The sequence below is a fragment of the Panthera uncia genome, chromosome E3 (genome assembly GCF_023721935.1).
Source record: "Panthera uncia isolate 11264 chromosome E3, Puncia_PCG_1.0, whole genome shotgun sequence".
Classification (NCBI taxonomy): domain Eukaryota; kingdom Metazoa; phylum Chordata; class Mammalia; order Carnivora; family Felidae; genus Panthera; species Panthera uncia.
The window spans coordinates 3,869,067-3,881,418 of NC_064815.1; the positions used below are offsets into that span (position 1 = coordinate 3,869,067).

Sequence of the window (12,352 nt, forward strand, 5' to 3'; positions counted from 1 at the left end):
CCAGCATTTCAGGGGAAAACATCGATCTCAAATGTAGTACTGTCTTTTAAAAGAAAGTGGAAGCCGTAGGCCGGTCATTTGGGACGATTTCACTTGAACAGATAAAAGCCCAAGAACAGCGACTGCTTGCAACCAGCTCACCCCGCGGGCAGCTCCAAAGGAGGGCGGCCGCTCTCCGCACGGGCGTGACGGATGGCTCGCCCTGGCCCCCCTTTGTTTGTTCCCAAGAAAAGGTGCTGCCTTGTTTTATGGAAAGATTTTATTTAGGTTTATCTTTCCAGTCCCGAAGGTTCCTCTTCGCAAGGAGTGACGCCGGGCCCGGCTCTTGAGTTTTCTGGCGGCGGGCCCAGACTGCTGACATCTGATGTGCTTTGTGTCACTACCAGCCTCCCTCCCCGTGTCTCATAGCTGAGCAAAGGACATCCAGTAGCTGTAGACAGATTTTTTTGTTTTAAACCGGGCACTTCGGACATTGGCACGGTGAGCGCTGTTCCTACCTAGGTGAGGCCGAGGGAGCCACAGGGTCCCAAATAATAGATCGCCTGTGCGAGTGACGTTGGTGCAGCCTCACTTGTCCGGTGGCCGCAGCATCTTCCGCGCTGCCTCGCTCTGACACTGCTCCCTTGTTGGGAAGGGGAAAAAAAGTCCGGTCTGTCAATATTTGGGGCACTAATCATCTGCATTCGGGCGCCAGGGGTCATTGAAAGGCTGAGACGTTTCCAGGAATTCATGGCTCTAAAAACAAGCTGACCGTAAAGGATTTCCAGCGAGGATATGAAAGAAAAAAAACCCAAATCTCAGCCCCACCCCCACTCGCCCGCCCCGAGCACTGTCCACTGGGTCATGGATTCTTGGGAAGAAGTGAAATCGAGGCGCACAGTGATGTGTGGGTCCCACTTAATAATGAATGTGGAGGAAGGAGAAGGAGGATGTTCAATATTTAAACATTTCAGAGCGCTTCATTTGGTTTGCCAGTTAGTGCCCTCCGCCTGCTTCCTGGACGGGTCCTGTGAAACCCGGGCGCCCTTTGCTTGTGTCCACAGCCAGGCTCTGACACCGGGGCCCCACATGGGAGGGAGACGAAACCTCTGCTAAGCAACCTATTCCTGCAGGACGTCTTCTCATTTGCTGTTGGCTTTCTGAAAGGAAGAGGGAAGACCGCGGGAGAAGTGGGGCTTCGATGAATCCTGGGGTACCCGTGAGGAGTTTCTTAAGCTTCAAGGTCATCTCTGGAGTTGTCATAATTGCCCCATTTCAGCTCCTCTTAGAGCTGACTCATGTTAACACAAATTTTGTGCTCGGGCTCTTACCTCTAACAAAAAGGCTCAGCAGTGAGACCCCGTGCTCACGTTTAGGAGATGTCTATCCAGTGTACCTACTAGATACGTTCCTTAAAAGTTGCCGAGAATGCAGAATTCTGTGAATCAATTCCTTTTTTCTTCTCGACACACATTATGTGAAAGGAAAAGCATTCCTTTGGCGGGGGGAGGAAAAAACATTTGGCCCCAAGACATAATAAAATCATGCTTAAGGATGCAGCAAACTTTAAAGTCTCTTAGTTAAAGGAAATCAATACTTTTATGATGAAATATTAATAATACTAAAAAAAAAAATAAGTGAAAACTACAAATGCAGAATAGCCTGGGTGATTTCAGCGTCGAACACATTAGCTTAGCATTTGCAGGGAAGCACAAAGAGAAAGCAGGGCAAGTGGGGCCCATCAGAGAAGCCCCCTCCAAGGCCTCGCAAGCCCCCTTGCCCGGAGCTTTCTGTTGAGAAGACACACGCCCCCTTAAGTGCCAAAATCATTTCCAAGCGTTTTTTGGAAGCAGTTGCCTTTTAGAAACGAAAAGATGACTGTAAGCTGGGGAGGGAGCACGCGTGTGCTTGCACTGACACACAGACCTACACACGGACGTACACGGGATGTGATGGGGACTGAGGAACAGAGATCCGGGGAAAGCCACTCGTTCGGAGGCCCAGGTGGCTGTCACCTCCCCTTCCTCCCGTGAGTGTTTCCCAGCGCACATCTTTCAAAAGGACACTTGCGTTCAGCTCCACCTAAGCAAAGACAGAACACAGGCACGCATGTCTTGAACCCAAACGTGACCGATGAGATTCTAAGGCTCCTGATGAAAATAACAAGAATCCCATCCTCTTATCTACGGTTTGCATATACATCTCTTGAACTTTGTCTTCATTGACTCCTAAGATCTTTGGTCACAACTGAGCACAGGAGGAAGAAGCTTGCTTTGTGTCGTGCCATTTTCTCTAGAGAGCCAAGAGACATACCCCCCGCGGGTAAGGAAAGACACACAGACACGGGAGGGGCACCTGGGTGGCTCAAAGCATCCGACTTTGGCTCAGGTCGTGAGCCCTGCGTCAGGCTCTGTGCTGACAGCTCAGAGCCTGGAGCCTGCTTCAGGTTCCATGTCCCCCTCTGTCTCTGCCCCTCCCCTGCTCACACTCTGTCTCTCTCTCTCAAAAAAAAACAAAATAAACGTTAAAAAAAATTTTTTTATGTAAAAAGGAAAAAAGAAAAGACAAAGATGAAAATCCTCAATTCTTGCCTCATTGGACCCGAGGTCTAGGTGCGACGCATGTCCGTTAAGTAATCAGAACGGCCAGCACCACCTGAACACATGACCTGTGTCATCGCATTCGGCCAGGTGTGCTGCTGTCACCCCCTTGACACGGGAGCGCACACCGGCCTGCAGCGTGAAGCGGCCCCCCTGTACTCGCATGTCCGCGTGGGGCGGCCAGACCCCGGGCTCTTTCTCCACCCTGTGCCCCATGCCCCGTGCCTGGAGTGGGACCTACGGGCCCAGAGCCAAGCGTGTGATCTCGAGGCTCCTCCCTCGCGGATGACAGAGCTGTGTGCACAGCTGCCCACTTGCCTGTGTCCCGCGGGTGTGCCGCGACAGAAGCCGATAAAGTCCCTGTCCACTCGAGGACCTGGGTTATGGCTTTTGAAGATTGTTCTGGGCCCCCTTCCACCGCGATCTCTGTACGGCTCTGGACACACTGATTCTGTCGGACTCGCGTACTTGGAGAGAGTGTCTCCAGTTCTTTTTGTAGATGACGTGGAACGGGACGTCGTCATCTGCTGGTGGGGCCCAACCCCGATCCGTTAAAGCACCCGGTAGGAGGGGCTTTGGTGACGTGGCCCGGCTGCAGAAGTTAACCACCCGACTCTGCGGAGCCCGGGTCCTCGCAAAGTGCACGCGCCAACGGGGCTGCGGGTGTGGGGCTCTGCTTTGGGAGCGTATTTATTAAGTCTGTGCCGAGGGCACGCGCCTTCTGCAGAAGACCCACACGCATTCCCTGGCCCTCGTGCACACCGCCACTCTGTAGAACACACGAGGCGGGCGTGCACATCGGCGTGGCCCTAACCCTGCTGTGGCCCGAGCGCACAGAGCACGGCTGGGGAGATGAACAATTCGGCAGAAAGAACCAGGCGCTCCCAAGGCTGGCGAGAGCCGCGGTGGGGGGATAGGGGGGGGGGGGGGGGAGGCATCCTTTGCCAGCAAGGTGACCCACCCCCGCCCTGGCCAGTGGCTCCAGCTTCTGCCCCGTCGGGCGCTGGGACCGCAGGAGTCAGGGGTCGGTGACCCCTCCGCCCTGACAACTGTCTAATCCGCCTCCCTCTCCCTGCTCTTTCAGCCCTGGTTCCTGCCTTAGTAGAGAGGCAGTCGAGATGGCCACTGCTGAGTTTTCTAATGCCTTTGCTGAGAGAGTGTTGGGGAGCTCTCTGCTTGCTAATGTACAGACGGTAATACCACCGGAAAGGGCAGGGGGCTGGGCGCGGCGGGGGCCCGGGCCTCGGGAATGAAGTCCAAGTCCCGGCAGCCTTCGGTTTTAAAACTCCAGAGCGAGGTGATGCCGCCATAAGAGCCTCTCAAGAGACCTAGTGCCCCCGTGCCCCCCACATGCCGCCGACCCTCCGTGGCCCAGAGAGGGTCCCATGTTCAAGACAGTGAAAAGGGTGCCGGCACAGCAAGGTGCTGGCGTTCACACGGCCCAGACGCTCCCTGGCAGCCAGGGGGCCATCGAGGCTTCGCCTCCCTGGTTGGTAGTGGCCCACTCAGGCAGGCTTCACCTGGGAGCAAAAAACCACTTTGAGGGCCAAGGCCGGGGCAGAGACGGCACAAAAAGAAAGCAAGATACTGAAAGGCCGTTTTTTCCTTTCTGCAGGTTTTCAAGTATAGTCCTTAGAATCCAAGAGGATTTGTCCATGGATACAAAGCTATAGGCCAAAAGATTCTGCAAGTCCCAGCTATTTTTGTACGTTGGACACGTTACCCCTTTCAATGCAACCAGAAATAAAAGTCTTGTGGCGTTTTCAGGTGCAGCCGGTCACTGATCTAGGGGTCACGTGACCCGTGGTGCCGTTGCTCAGGCTCGGCTCAAAGGAGGCGTTAGAAATGCCCCATTTCCCAGGCTCCTGATTTGCCCCCTGGACCAGACAGGAGGTGCACATGAAGCAAATCAGAAACGGTCTCAGGGGCCTGTCGGGGGGAAGCCCGGAGATCACCCCTAAAGCCCAGAGCTTTGTGCACACACCCCTGTAGCAGAAAATCACGTGTGGTTCGTCATGAAGGGAAACCGGAAGGGTCTGTGGGCAGATTCCCGCGTCTTCCACCCTCACCTCAGAGTCCTCGCAGTAAGGGAGGGAGCTGTGGGGGACGCCCCAAGGGTCCTGCTGGCCCGCAGGGTTCTGAACCCGGCACCCGTGTTGGTAGATGCTTTCATTTTGTGTGAATTCTTTGGAAGAGCCATGGGTGGGCACCCAGGCCTGGCCTGGCCCGCTGTGGGTGTGCTACTCTTGGGCTTGAATCTGAACCCTGCCTCCTCAGTCCCCCACGCACACGCTCTTGGAAGACTTGTGGGGTAATTTGGCTTTTCTGGTGTGGCCCCCGACTCCATGGCCCCCAGCCCCCACCACCCTTGGGCGTCACTCTCCTCTTTCCGGGGGTGGGCTTCAGAGCCAGCCTCCTGAGTCCACAGCGTGGACGAGAAAGCTCCGTGTGGTCTGTCGGCCCTACCCTGTGGACTCTGGGGTTTGTCCAGGGCCCCCGGCAGGCTGAGGCTCCAAACTCAGTTCTCCTTAGCCCTCCTCCCGCCCGGACACCTGTCAGACTGCACTGGGAGGGGAAAGGGCAGAACCATCCAGGGAGGAAACCATCCAGGAACCGTCCTGGATGGAAGGAACCATCCAGGGAAGAAACTCTGCGGCGGCCATGCTTGCTGTCTTCGGTTCCTTGCCTGAGGAGGTCACAAGGCATGCCGATGTGTGACCGTTTCCCAGCAACGCTGGGGCGGTGAGAAAACACGAACGCTGTGTCGTGAAAACCTGTCACGAAAAGGCCAGCTGGGGGCACCTAGCCCCATGGGCCTCATTCACATTGGAGAATGCCAAAAATGCACAGGTTGCTTCTCCTGAATCGGCCCTCAGCAGGCTTCATTTTCTGCTTCTCGGTGTGGAACGAGCATGAGTAAATCCTGGCTTTTGCCAGGGCAGGCCGCTTTCCCCCTCAAAATCTTAGAGCTCTTTCCTGAAAAAGCCTGGGCCTTTGTGAGGCACAGCTTCATGAGACCGTAGTGCCCCTGAGTCACGTAGTCCGGACGCAGAATCCTCATGGCAGGTGCTCGGCCACACGTGCTCACGGCCCACACAGGTGGGGGGCGCCCTTGGTTCCCTCGGCTGGGGTGGTCTGCTGCTTGTTTAAAACATGGAACTTGAATTAAGTTGTCAATGCTACTGAAAATCAGGAGGTTTTACGTAAAATCCGCATATCCAGCTTCCCCGGCAGAACAGGAAACCGCGGCCAGGCGAAGGCCAGTGCTCTCAGGCAGCGGCGGTCGGGAGGGGCTGGGGAACTTCACTTTCCCGCTTGCTCCGGGCGCTTGACCAGTCCCTTCTGCCCCCCGCCCCCAACGCAGCGGCCGAGTGTCCACATGATGGGTTTCTTTTCGTGACAGAAGGGAACTAGCCCACATCATAACCAAAGAAGGGAAGACAGGTGGCGGGTGGGGAGGGCCGTTCACCCTTCGAGACGGCCCCTCCTCGTTCACCGACGTTACCGGCCTGGCCCTGCCGTGACCGGGCTTGCGGCCCGTAGCCTTCAGGCTCTGAGGGACCCGCCTGCTGTGTCTCTGAGGTTCAAAGGTAGGACCTGCACCGGTGTCCAGAAGAGCCAGCAGAAGCCCACCCCTGGCAAGGCACCCTGCAGCTGGGGCGGTTCTGCTTTTAGCTCATGTACAGTGAGGGAGAGACGTTTGAAAAGCTCCGTGAGGTGCCATTACATTTCCAGAATGGGGCCCCATGTCCAGGCAGACAGCGGCGTCTTCCAGGAGGGGGTAGAGACAGGAACCTTGCATGCGAACCTGTGTGTCACAAGAGTGAGGTCACTGGGGAAGCTTTTCCTTGAGGTCTTGGCTCCCAGGAAGCACAGAGCCAAACAGGTGAGGTCAGCTTCCCATAGCCGGCAGCTGTTCTGGGGCACTTTTTCAGTTTCCACCTGCCTTTCAGTGGTAGACTCTCATCATTCAGTTTGTGTTTCAGTGGCTTTCAGCATTCAGTATCTATGGCATTCGGGTTTGGGTTTTAAAATCTAAGCCACTGAGGTGCCTGGGTGGCTCAGTCGGTTAAGCGTCCGACTTCAGCTCAGGTCACGATCTCGCGGTTTGTGCGTTCGAGCCTTGTGTCGGGCTCTCTGCGGTCAACACAGAGCCTGCTTGGGATTCTGTCTCTCCCTCTCTGTGCCCCACGCCACCCCACCTCTCTCTCTCTCTCTCTCTCTCTCTCTCTCAAAATAAGTAAGTCAACTTAAAAAAAATAACATAAAATCTAAGCCTCCTCAAATCCTTCCTGGAAGCAGGTAGTACGTAAGAGCATCTGTAGGGGTTGAGGCAGTGGGGCGAGGCGCGTGCCATTTAGCAGAGTGCCGAATCCCTCCTGGGTGAGCTGTAGGCGGGCCAGCCGGGTTCCTTCCCCTTCAGCTGTCCGCGGGGTCCCTGTGGAATCCCCCGGTTGCCGCCGTAGTTCTCTCATCGTCTAGGTTTTAACCAGAAGTGGTGGCACGTAAGCGATGTCCCCCGAGGAATTGCATTGCAACACTGCACAAGCACTTGGCAGACGACAGAGGTCAGCTGGGACCTCCCTGCCCCTCAGAGATTTAGGAAACCTTTGGTTCCCACCCCCCAGTTCTCCAGCTGCATACGTGCAAGCCTTCCCACCCTCTGGTCTCTCAGATCTGGGCCCTCTTGCATGATCTCTGCCTGGCCTGGTGTGAACCCAGATGGAAACTCGGTCCCTTCCCTGGTTTCCACCTAAAAAATCCACTTGAACCTCACAAGGAAAGAGTTGAAGGAGCGTTTCCCAAAGATTGGTGGAGGTGGTTGTGAGGAAGTTCACCTCTCCCATCTCAGTTACCCCCTTTCCTTCTCTCTGCTCACCCCGCCGCTCCCAGCATCCCCCAGAAAGCGCAGACCGGCTTTCCCTCCACCAGCTCTGGAGACCAGCTAGTCCCTGGCCCTGCAAAGCTCGGCTTACATCCCTGCACTAACAAAGCTTTTTTGCAACTGTCAGTTAAGATTAGGTTCGACTACACAGTAAAGAAAGACCCCGATGAGATGTTTATTTCCCTCTCAAGTAGAGGAAGTGGAGATCGTCAAGTACGGCACAAAGCTTGAGGGACCCAAACCTCTACCGGCTCCGTGCTGTCGTCTCTAATATGTGATTCATCCTTGTGGTCCAAGACAGCTGCTGGAGTTCCAGCTATCACATCCATGTTTCAGGAAGCACAGTGGAGGAGGCTTCCTGAAAATCCGACGTGCCACTTTCATTTCTATCTCACTGTCCACAACTTAGCCCCATGGCCAGGCCCAGCTGCCAGGTCCTGTAACTAATGAAGGGGAAATTGGGTGTTTGGAGACAACTCATAGTCTCAGAAATACTGTCCAAATCCCTCTGGACCCCAGAGGATCCCAGGTGTTACCCGTTAAGTGAGGAATGTTGTACAAACCACCTAGGCATCTATGCAGGGAAGGGTCATCTATGCAGGGAAGGGTCTTAGGCCCTACTCGGGAGGGCCACTCCTGTAGAGCCGATGAGGCAGGCTGCGGGAGCCAGACGAGAGAATAGTTAACCGTGCTCGCGGCAGAAACCCTTGCCCAGGCCGTCCCTGACCTTTAGGGAATGGGGAAAGGATTTATGAAGCCAGAAAAGAGGCACAGACGACTTCTAAACCAAGGGAAGATCCCAGCTGAGGCAGAGAGTGAGTGGTCCTTGTCGCTCGGTCTGAGGACCCACGCGGGCCTCTGGAGGCAGGCAGCACCGTGTCAAATGCCCTGCCAGTGATCCCATAGCAGGGAGGGTTTGGGGAAGGAGCCGACACAAAAGGTCTGTGGGGTCTGGAACTTCTCTGAGTCCCGGGGAAGTTCTTTGACCAAGAATCTGGGCATAAGTAGAGTGTAACAACCAGACACCTGGGAACACAAAGCAAGTCAGGTTGGGGGGAGGGAGTCTGCTCCCCACTCCCGTTGCTGCCATGTGGGACTGGGGCCCCATACTGCCAGATCTTCCTATTTGTTTTAATTTTTATTTATTTATTAAATTTTTTTTGAGGGGGAGAGAGAGAGGGAGACAGAGGATCCAAAGCGGGCCCTGCACCAACAGCACAGAACCCGATGTGGGGCTCGAACCCACGAACCATGAGATCATGACCTGAACCAAAGTCGGACGCCCAGCCGAGCCACCCAGGTGTCCCCGGATCTTTCTGTCTTTGAAAAAGCCAGAAGTCCAGATTTGTATGTAAAAATCTCCCAGTGTAAAACAAGAAGACCGTAAGCCTGGTGTGAGAGAAACAAGACACATCTGTGAGCCCCCTGGGCTGCTGTCGGCCAGCTCTGGACCCTGACTCACTTAGCAACCTGCTTCTCCCCAGGGAAAGCTTTAGTGGCTGTCCTTTCCAGAGAGTGGGGTGTGTATTCAACATATAGTTTTCAGCGTCTTCTCCTTTGCCTGCTCCCAAAAAGGTCACAGTGCTCAGATCATATGTGTGTTTGTAGGTAAAAAGTATTGACCATTTAAGCCAAGAGATTTTCACTTACTGTCTTGTTTTTCACATAAAGATGTGGAGACCCACAGAGGAGAGGTCGCGAAGCCATTTGGGCAGAGCTTGGACCAGACTTGCAGTTCTGACTCCCAGCCCAGTGCTCCTTCTATCAGTGGGCCTAAAATAGAAGGCTGACCTTTTTGTGGTATTTGTGTGCTTGACAAAGCCAGAGAGTTACTCATGAGTTCATTTTCCCAGAATAACTGGCAGAAGGGGGCCAGAGGGCGGGAGGAAGACCTGGGCCTGCCCCTGTGACCCCCACGCTCCTGGAAAGCAGGGGACGCGTCTTGCCATTAGAACGCTGCCTGCTCTGGGAGCACTGCGCCTCGCCCTGGTTTTCGCGGAGGCAGTTAGTCTGGGGGAGAGAGCTTTGGAGGCCAGGACAGATCCCAGGGGTGCGTTAGGGCCCCGGGAGCTTGAGCCTGCCCAGGTCCTGTCCCCACCTTCACCCTCCCTTCTTTTTCTGGTATAAAATAATAATCATAGTCAGAATCTTGAAAAAAAAAAATCAGACAAACACAAAAATGAAAACAAGAACTCTCGTAATAAAACCCATGACTTTAGCTTTGATCCCTGCAATCTCTGCAAGGAGGGAGACAGAGCCTGATTTTTTTTTTTTTTTTTTTTTTTTTTTTTTTTTTTTTACACTAACAGAAACATGTGGGACGTGCTTTTTCTAATCTTTGCTCGTTTACTGTGTCCGGCGTTTTCCTCCAGCGTTCATCTTCTCTCCAACCAGCGTTTTTTAGAAAATTGTTTTTAATGTTTATTTATTTATTTGGAGAGAGAGAGAGAGCATTGAGTGGGGTAGGGGCAGAGAGAGAGGGAGACAGGCTCCAGGCTCCGAGCTGTCAGCACAGAGCCCGATGCGGGGCTCCCACCCACAAACAGCGAGATCGTGACCTGAGCTGAAGTCAGACGCTTATCTGACTGAGCCCCTCCGGGTGCCCCTCAAATCAGCATTTTTAATTGCAGCAGAGGGTTTCATCGCCTAGACGTATCCAAGTTCATTTGACCTTTCCGTGTTGTTGGGCATTTCGTACACACATCAGTGCTTCCAACATCCGTATCGTTCCCTCTGTGGGTCCACCCACGTGCTTTCCACAGCATAAAGGTCTAGACGTGGAATCCATCAGATGGTGTGAAAATCCTATGGCCTTTGATACGCGTTGCGCAGGCTGTTCTTGAGCCATCCTCAGGGAGAGCCAGGAATTTTATCTGCTGGAGGCGATCTCACAGAGGCCTCTCTGCCTGTGCCCTTGTCCCAGGTCTGGCACGTCTGCGTCTGCAAGTACTTGGCGTCCATGTGCGTTTGACTCGTGCCCAGAAAGCCCCTGGGCACCTCCGCTGACGTTGATTCACCAAGAACCGCCTCGCAGAGATGGAGCAAAAAGCGGCGGCAAGGTGCTCCGGCCCCAGAGTTCTTTCCAGAGCCTTCCTGACCCTCTGACCGGTCACACTGGCTCTCAAAGTGGCTGCCACTTCCATCTGGGAAGGAGCCCCTTGAAATGACAGGGAGAATCTGGGCACCTGGCAAAAAGAAAAGAAAACGTCCCTGAGCCTTTCTGGGTCCCCAGTGCCAGGGGGCGGGGAGAGAGGAGTACACAGCAGGGCAGAGGAGGGAGGGCCGTGTGCACAGCAACAAGCAAGGGAAGGATGTATTCAGTCGCCTCCGCTCAGCTAGACCCTGCCGACAGGTGGGATCAGAAGTTGGTGATTTTCTTTTTTTTTTTTTTTTTTTGTTTAATTCACGGCACGTACGAAATGTCTGCAGTATTTACGGTCGATCTATGGCCTGACCCTGACCCCTTCCCCACACGAAGGAGCTTTAGTCTCCTGGCTGAATTTCATCACCTTGTCTGCTGCCCCACATGCCCCAGGGCATAAGCCAGGGCTTTAAAGAGCAGGAGAGAGAAGACGTTGTCTTAAGAGAAGAGGTAGGTGACCACCTTAGTGATGGCCACGCTGTCAGTTCATTCCGGCCAGGGCGTCGTCGGAAGCGTAAAAGGCTGAGTCCCGACCCTGTTACCACTCTTGGCGGCCCCGGTGTTCGTCGCGCCGATAAATGCGCAGCTCGGGAAAAGCCATCTTGACGTTTTGATTTGTTAAGACATGATTCATTTTCGAGTCAAGTTAACAGCTTGTAAACTTGGGGGTTTACCGCTTGAAGTGATTAAGAAGTAAGCGGCTATAAAGCCCGTGCTGTGGGGCTGCGGCTGATTGCCCCCTGGGAATCTTCCTGCCTGGCGTCTGGATTCGCCTCGACGTCTGCCGGAGTTCATCCGAGCCTCCCCCTCCGCCACAGACACAGTGTATCGCGTAACGGCATCTCGCTGGGAACTCCAGCTTGTCCGGCCTGCGCTCCCTGCAAGCAAACCTGCGCAGTAGGCCGGGGGTGGGGAGTCGTGCCCGCCACGAAAGAGAAGCTGGTGAATACCCAGCCCGCTCCCACAAGGCCTCACATCCACCTGCCCTTTCATCGCACAGCCCGGAGGGCCTGGCTCAGGGTAGAAATACAGACCCTGCCCGCCCGAGGGGAGGGGAGTAGGGGTTGAGTAGAGTGGGTGCAGGGGAGCGGGAGGTATGGGCCTCCAGTTAGGGAACGAGTTAAGTCACGGGAACAAAAAGCAGAGCGTAAAGAATAAAGAGTGTTATAATAGTGATGTGACGATATAACAGGGCAGAAGGTAGCCTCACTTGTGCTGAGCACAGCATAATGTAGAACCTTGACTCGTCGCTAAGTTCTACACCTGAAACTAATGGAACATTGGGTGTCAACTGTACTCAAATAAAAATCACTAAAAAGTCACATCAAAATAAGATAATAAAGACCCAGTTTTTAAGGAGCCAATCCTCAGGCAAAAATAACTTCACACAAACATTAATACCAAATAGCTCCTCCGCAGGGGCCGGGTACCGGGTCCCCCTAGTCCTAAGCGGGGACGAAGCAGCAGGTTCCCACCCCCCACCCCCACCCCGCCCCAGCCAGGCCCATGTTTGCCCACCGGTGGGTGAAGGGAAGGGGCTCAGGACAGTACGGTTACTCGCCCCGCGGGCTGGTAAGTGAGCAGATCGGATCGGGGGTAGAACCCAAGCTTTCCTGGCACCAGAGTCCAGGCTCCGTGTGCTGCTTCGGTCAAGGGCCAGAGGGTAAAATATTTCAGGCTTTGCAGGCCATGTGACCCCTACTCCGTGTGGCCAGTGTAGCTCGAAAGCCACCACAGACTAAGTAT

The 12,352-nt window shown here is 54.4% G+C and overlaps 1 protein-coding gene across 6 annotated transcripts in view; it reads left to right on the plus strand.

The window, feature by feature from the left end:
- The window catches only part of CLEC16A (C-type lectin domain containing 16A), a 201,399-nt gene that overhangs the window by 174,146 nt on the left and 14,901 nt on the right, over positions 1–12,352 (plus strand). The window contains exons 22-23 of one of the 6 annotated variants that reach the window (XM_049638249.1): positions 3,664–3,772; positions 4,195–6,806. The exons of 4 other annotated variants lie outside the window; for them this stretch is intronic. In XM_049638249.1, the coding sequence (XP_049494206.1) occupies positions 3,664–3,772; positions 4,195–4,252 (167 nt within the window). In that variant the 3' untranslated portion in view covers positions 4,253–6,806. Of the gene's footprint in view, positions 1–3,663; positions 3,773–4,194; positions 6,807–12,352 lie in introns of those variants that run through there. One more of the 6 variants, XM_049638250.1, reaches the window with a different exon arrangement.